An 8,160-nucleotide genomic window follows, 5' to 3' on the forward strand; every position below is an offset into this window, starting at 1 on the left:
AATGAGCTGGAGGCAGTATGCATTTTGAAACGCATAATTCATTGTTTGAAACCTGGACGTTTTAATACATACGAGGCCTTACCTTGCTTCAAAGTTGCCTATTAGATCTCCTCTCTTTCTACATTTCTAATGAATATTTTCATCTCGGTCACATGAAACCGCTCGCATGAGCAGTGCCCTTTTGACAACAGTGTTTTCCCGCTGACTGCATTATGGAATGAACATTTGCACGTAGCCTACTGCCTTGTGCACATTGCTGAGCTTATAATATGAAGAAATAATAGTTTATCAACATTAGAAGCTAAACTTTCTCATCTGTTGCATCAGACTCTGCTTTTGAACTTTTTTTTTTTAAATGTAGCCTAGGCCAACTAGTTTTATGAAAGTGTGATCTATCGTCCCACAACTGTCCCAGAGTCTGTTCGGAATAGGCCATTTCTTTTTTGACAAGCTGATCCATAGAACTTTTTTACATTAGTAGATTGACATAGGCTAGTGATTTTTCTATTTGTTACTTGTCTTGTTGGCTGATGAAAAGTAACTGTGCACAGTTATTCTAACATGTTCACCACTGGTTGGTCACCCTAATCATTCATTCCTTTACACTTGTGTGTATATGGTAGTTGTGAAATTGTTAGATTACTTGTTAGATATGACTGCACGGTCAGAACTAGAAGCACAAGCATTTCGCTACACTCGCATTAACATCTGCTAACCATGTGTATGTGACCAATAACATCTGCTAACCATGTGTATGTGACCATTAACATCTGCTAACCATGTGTATGTGACCAATAACATCTGCTAACCATGTGTATGTGACCATTAACATCTGCTAACCATGTGTATGTGACCAATAACATCTGCTAACCATGTGTATGTGACCAATAACATCTGCTAACCATGTGTATGTGACCATTAACATCTGCTAACCATGTGTATGTGACCATTAACATCTGCTAACCATGTGTATGTGACCATTAACATCTGCTAACCATGTGTATGTGACCATTAACATCTGCTAACCATGTGTATGTGACCAATAACATCTGCTAACCATGTGTATGTGACCATTAACATCTGCTAACCATGTGTATGTGACCATTAACATCTGCTAACCATGTGTATGTGACCAATAACATCTGCTAACCATGTGTATGTGACCATTAACATCTGCTAACCATGTGTATGTGACCATTAACATCTGCTAACCATGTGTATGTGACCATTAACATCTGCTAACCATGTGTATGTGACCAATAACATCTGCTAACCATGTGTATGTGACCATTAACATCTGCTAACCATGTGTATGTGACCATTAACATCTGCTAACCATGTGTATGTGACCATTAACATCTGCTAACCATGTGTATGTGACCATTAACATCTGCTAACCATGTGTATGTGACCATTAACATCTGCTAACCATGTGTATGTGACCATTAACATCTGCTAACCATGTGTATGTGACCATTAACATCTGCTAACCATGTGTATGTGACCAATAACATCTGCTAACCATGTGTATGTGACCAATAACATCTGCTAACCATGTGTATGTGACCAATAACATCTGCTAACCATGTGTATGTGACCAATAACATCTGCTAACCATGTGTATGTGACCAATAACATCTGCTAACCATGTGTATGTGACCAATAACATCTGCTAACCATGTGTGTGACCAATAACATCTGCTAACCATGTGTATGTGACCAATAACATCTGCTAACCATGTGTATGTGACCAATAACATCTGCTAACCATGTGTATGTGACCAATAACATCTGCTAACCATGTGTATGTGACCAATAACATCTGCTAACCATGTGTATGTGACCATTAACATCTGCTAACCATGTGTATGTGACCATTAACATCTGCTAACCATGTGTATGTGACCAATAACATCTGCTAACCATGTGTATGTGACCAATAACATCTGCTAACCATGTGTATGTGACCATTAACATCTGCTAACCATGTGTATGTGACCATTAACATCTGCTAACCATGTGTATGTGACCATTAACATCTGCTAACCATGTGTATGTGACCAATTACATCTGCTAACCATGTGTATGTGACCATTAACATCTGCTAACCATGTGTATGTGACCATTAACATCTGCTAACCATGTGTATGTGACCATTAACATCTGCTAACCATGTGTATGTGACCATTAACATCTGCTAACCATGTGTATGTGACCAATAACATCTGCTAACCATGTGTATGTGACCATTAACATCTGCTAACCATGTGTATGTGACCATTAACATCTGCTAACCATGTGTATGTGACCATTAACATCTGCTAACCATGTGTATGTAACCATTAACATCTGCTAACCATGTGTATGTAACCAATAACATCTGCTAACCATGTGTATGTGACCAATAACATCTGCTAACCATGTGTATGTGACCAATAACATCTGCTAACCATGTGTATGTGACCAATAACATCTGCTAACCATGTGTGTGACCATTAACATCTGCTAACCATGTGTATGTGACCAATAACATCTGCTAACCATGTGTATGTGACCAATAACATCTGCTAACCATGTGTATGTGACCATTAACATCTGCTAACCATGTGTATGTGACCATTAACATCTGCTAACCATGTGTATGTGACCAATAACATCTGCTAACCATGTGTATGTGACCAATAACATCTGCTAACCATGTGTATGTGACCATTAACATCTGCTAACCATGTGTATGTGACCATTAACATCTGCTAACCATGTGTATGTGACCAATAACATCTGCTAACCATGTGTATGTGACCAATAACATCTGCTAACCATGTGTATGTGACCAATAACATCTGCTAACCATGTGTATGTGACCATTAACATCTGCTAACCATGTGTATGTGACCAATAACATCTGCTAACCATGTGTATGTGACCAATAACATCTGCTAACCATGTGTATGTGACCATTAACATCTGCTAACCATGTGTATGTGACCATTAACATCTGCTAACCATGTGTATGTGACCATTAACATCTGCTAACCATGTGTATGTGACCATTAACATCTGCTAACCATGTGTATGTGACCATTAACATCTGCTAACCATGTGTATGTGACCATTAACATCTGCTAACCATGTGTATGTGACCATTAACATCTGCTAACCATGTGTATGTAACCATTAACATCTGCTTTGATTAGGTTACGCACCCAATGCATATGTGTCAGGTAAATTTCTCAAATTTCAGGTAAATTAAAATGTTGCCAGTCAAAACCCTGGTTGGAATGGTGTGGGCATATACCGGTCATTAAAAATATTCATGTGAGTATACCGCTGATTGGCCAGACATCATCTTCTGAGGAAATAGAAAACATTTTTTAACAGTATGTTTGATATACAAGTTTGAGATGTTTAAAAAAAAAAAAAATCCCTCAAATACAAGTATAGGATGAGTCAACAACATTATCTGGGTATGAGTTAACAAAATATGAACTTTTAAAAGTGAGATTTTCACTGGACAGTTACTTTAAGGCTCACAATTTTACAAATTGTGAGATGAGTGAACCAAAGGATTAGCTTTACCGCATGTCAACAGTACACCTGTTGCAGCATATAGGGAATTAAAGTGATGAAAAACTGAAACCATACTACGTAGCTGTAAAATTAAGCTTTAGGTGTGGAGTTACACGCTGTCCTCCTGTGTCAAAGACATGACTGTAATCCTTCCTAGCCTACAAGCCTAAAACCACCTTGAACTCGTTTCAAATTAGGCCTTAGCAGCCACTACTGCACTGTACTAAAGCCCTTCAGATCTCCCTCTCACACACATGCACTCTATTTATCTTTCGCTCCTCTCCGTCTGTTCTCACAGCATAAGGTTTCTTAAGAACTAGGTTAGTCTACTGAATAAAGGAGGTAACATACTGTATATTGACTTTACACACACACACACTCAGAGAAAGAGAACAGGAGAGTGGGGGGAGAGAAAGAGACAGACATTCTCTGGTCAGACATCATACTTGTTCGTTTGCTGAGAACATCATTGGTATGATGAGCACATGCCACATACTCTGCAGGACTCCATCTAAGATCTGAGATCGATAGAGAACGAGAGCAGAGAAAGCCGAGGGAAGGACGGTGAGAAGGGGAGGAGTGCAGGACAGGGGGAACCTTATATGCCCTGTGTGCTTCTGTGTTAATCTAACACCTCAAACACACCTACAGCGTTATTGGGCAAAACGGTACGCAGCATCATTTGGATATGTGTGCAAAAAAAGTTAAACATTCACCTTCTGCTACCATTTCTGTCAAGCCGTCTACGCATACAATTTGACGCATAGCTTTGATTTATCCATTCTGAAAGTATTCAGACTCCTTGACTCTTCCACATTTTGTTACATTACAGCCTTATTCTAAAATTGATTAAATTGTTTGTTTTTCTCATCAATCACCACACAATACCCCATAATGACAAAGCAAAAACAGGTTTAGAAATGTTTGCAAATATAAAAAATAAATCACATTTACAAAAGTATTCAGACCATTTACCATTTACTTTGTTGAAGAACCTTTGGCAGCGATTACAGCCTCGTGTCTTCTTGGGTATGAAGCAACAAGCTTGGCACACCTGCATTTGGGGAGTTTCTCCCATTCTTCTCTGTAGATCCTCTCAAGCGCTGTCCGGTTGAATGGGGAGCGTCGCTGCACAGATATTTTCAGGTCTCTCCAGAGATGTTCAATCGGGTTTAAGTCCAGGCTCTGGCTGGGCCACTCAAGAACATTCAGGGACTTGTCCCCAAAGCTGCTCCTGCGCCGTCTTGGCTGTGTGCTTAGGGTCGTTGTCCTGTTGGAAGGTGAACCTTCACCCCAGTCTGAGGTCCTGAGCGCTCTGGAGCAGGTTTTCATCAAGGATCTCTCTGTACTTTGCTCCGTCCATCTTTCCCTCGATCCTGACTAGTCTCCCAGTCCCTGCCGCTGAAAAACATCCCACAGCATGATGCTGCCACCACCATGCTTCACCATAGGGATGGTGCCAGTTTTCCTCTAGACGTTCAGGCCAAAGAGGCCATTCAGGCCAAAGAGTTCAATCTTGGTTTCATCAGACCAGAGAATCATGCTTCTCATGGTCTGAGAGTCCTTTAAGTGCCCTTTGGCAAACTCCAAGCGGGCTTTCATGTGCCTTTTACTGAGGAGTGGCTATCGAAGGCCCTTCTCCCGATTGCTCAGTTTGACTGGGCGGCCAGCTCCAGCTCGAGTCTTGGTGGGTCCAAACTTCTTCCATTTAAGAATGATGGAGGCCACTGTGTTCTTGGGGACTTTCAATGCTGCAGACATTTTTTGGTACACTTCCCCAGATCTGTGCCTTGACATAATCCTGTCTCTGAGCTCTACGGACAATTTTCTTCGACCTCATGGCTTGGTTTTTACTCTGACTTGCACTGTCAGGTGTGCCTTTCCAAATCATGTCCAATTAACTGGAGTCCACCTGTGGAAAATTCAATCAAGTTGTAGAAACATCTGAAGGATGATCAATGGGAACAGGATGTGCCTGAGCTCATTTCGAGTAACGTAGCAAAGGGTGTGAATACATATGTAAATAAAGTATCTGTTTTTTATTTTTAATACATTTGCAAAAATATCTTTACCTGTTTTATTTGTAATTATGAGGTATTGTGTGTAGATTGATGAGGGAAAAAAAAAATTGAATCCATTTTAGAACAGGGCTGTAAAGTAACAAAATGGGGAAAAAGTGAAGGGGTCTGAATACTTCCCGAATGCACCACACTGAACGCTCTGCAATGCTGCAAGGCAAACGCAGCGCTCCTTTGGAAATGAATGTACATCTGGTGTACTTAAACGCAATGATGCTGTAGGTGTGATCGAGGCCGAAATCATGTTCTCTAAATCCCTCTCTCTCACTTCCCAGCCAACCCCATCCCCCTTTCACTCTCCTTCTTCCTGTCCGTCAATTCAATTCAAGGGCTTTATTGGCATGTTAACATTGCCAAAACAAGTGAAGTAGATAATAAACAAAAGTCTGTCTCTAACCCAGCTGAGGGGTATAATGAATTGAGTTGTGTGAAAGAGGCAATCAAGGTATTTCTAAACGGCCTTTTGAGAGCATTCCCAATATAAGCAAAAACTGTCCCTCAGCACAGTAGTCCAAGAAACGTCAATGCCACTATCTGTCAGACACACACAGGCCAATAAAGAGTCTAAATAGGCTGGGTGTATTTAGCTTGAACTAGTTGAACTTGTAAGGTACAGTATTAGAGTCCTAACCTTGACTGAGACCTCTAAAGTCAACAATCTCTGGACCAGAAATGTGTTGGCCTGTTCTCCTGTTGACTTTGGGGAGCAGAACACTGGCAACCAACTGCCAAGACCCAAAATATTTTAAGGAACCAAATGTAAGACGGGTCCTTGAATGTGAAGATCTGTCAGTGATGTGTTGCTCTCATACCATGAGAGCTAGACCCTGAGTCCAGGGGGATTACCAGGCATTTTTCAGTAACCTAGACCAAGCAAAGGCAGGCAGCACAAACACTTGAGGTCTTCACCTCTCTTGACCTCATAAACAAAGCGTTTTTGTGGAATACGCACCAGAGTGAGGGAAATCAGGTGCCTAGTCTCATACCAAAACAGACAAGCACAATTGACCTATATTGTGCTCATGTGCTGTGAACTTTAAAAAGGTCAGGTTGACTGAGGTCACTGTGTGGCTTCACACAGAGATTAATTGATTTAAAAGGGTAGGTTACATGTTCATCAACATTGTAACAATTACATTTTGATATTACGCTTTTTGGACCGATCTGGACAGGCCTTGATATGGACCTAACAGAGACATCTATAATTGGTCCAAATATGTTTGGTTCAAATTTGGTCTTGTTTGGGGGCAAATCCAATTTAAATAATACTCAGTGTGCTTTGCAAGTGTTCATTTTTACATTTTGGTCATTTAGCAGACGCTTTTATTCAGACTGATTTACAGTCAGTGGATTTAACTGGTAGACAAACAACTACATAGGATGTAAAACATTTCTGTAACCATTACTGAAAATGTTGTTGTAGTTAGTGTTCTGTTTGCCAGCAAACTTGGAACATTAACTCAATTTTGCTATTTAAATAGGAAATAAAACTGTTGAATGTGGAATAATGCTCTCTTCATTGACATGAACATTACAGTGAAATTATTACTTTTGAAATTTGGCCCTAGAAACAACGACCAAAGCAAATGTCTTCTCAATGTCTGCAAAATACGTATTTTCAACAAATTTTCAAAATACTTTTGCTTAGTAGGTGGGCTCCAGGTTGAGTTTATGAAAGCCTCCAGGAACGACTATTTATTTCCTTGTCTTATAATATCTATTTTTTCAGCTGCGCTCGTTGTCATGTTTAAATCGCCAACGCAGGGGTATTATACTCTAACTTTAGGCAAAAAACCCAAGAACCATGAAACGTTGCTAGAAGTCAACTATATAAAGGGGTTGTTAAAGCGAAACAAATATTCTTATATCTGAGGTGAGGAACACAGAGTAAACATTGTGGCCAAGGCAATGGCCTTGTTTCAGATCCTTGTGATATGCACGAGGTGATCACAACCGCGAACTCAACTGACTGCCACCGACAAGCCCTACTTACCCAGAACGGGAGCTTTGGTCCGCATAAGCGCTCCATGTCCACGGGGCTTCGGTACAACGAACGAATGATCTTTTCCCGGCGTTAACAGGTCGCTCCCTCTCTTTTATTGCACATACAGAGACTTTCAACAAACACACTAGTGGAGCTCGTAGTTGATTTAATCTGGATTAGTAGTTTGTCCCTGCTTTCGTAGAACCCTCCTCTCTCTCCTCTTCTGCCTCCAGAGAGTTGTAAGAGAGAGAAAAATCATAAGGAGGTTGTTATGATGATATGACGAGTCCGCCCACTCCCTGGCTGTAGCCTAGGTCCTCCCATCACACACACACACGGTGGTGGAAAAAGTACTTGCATAAAAGTAAAGGTACCTTAATAGAAAATGACTAAAGTAAAAGTCACCCAGTAAAATCTTACTTGAGTAAAAGTCTTAAAGTATTTGTTTTTAAATATACTTAAGTATAAACCATTACAAATTCCTTATATTATACAAACCAGACGGCACCATTTTTAAATGTATTTTAT

General features: G+C 40.3%; 1 protein-coding gene across 5 annotated transcripts in view; it reads right to left on the bottom strand.

The window, feature by feature from the left end:
- The window catches only part of abcc3 (ATP-binding cassette, sub-family C (CFTR/MRP), member 3), a 57,549-nt gene extending 49,650 nt beyond the window's left edge, over positions 1-7,899 (bottom strand). For 2 of the 5 annotated variants that reach the window (XM_071409746.1, XM_071409745.1), the window contains exon 1: positions 7,642-7,884. In XM_071409746.1, the coding sequence (XP_071265847.1) occupies positions 7,642-7,677 (36 nt within the window). In that variant the 5' untranslated portion in view covers positions 7,678-7,884. Of the gene's footprint in view, positions 1-7,641 lie in introns of all 5 variants that reach the window. The other 3 variants (XR_011676098.1, XM_071409744.1, XM_071409747.1) reach the window with 3 other exon arrangements.
- Positions 7,900-8,160: the final 261 nt, after the last annotated feature.

The sequence above is a fragment of the Salvelinus alpinus genome, chromosome 7 (genome assembly GCF_045679555.1).
Source record: "Salvelinus alpinus chromosome 7, SLU_Salpinus.1, whole genome shotgun sequence".
Classification (NCBI taxonomy): domain Eukaryota; kingdom Metazoa; phylum Chordata; class Actinopteri; order Salmoniformes; family Salmonidae; genus Salvelinus; species Salvelinus alpinus.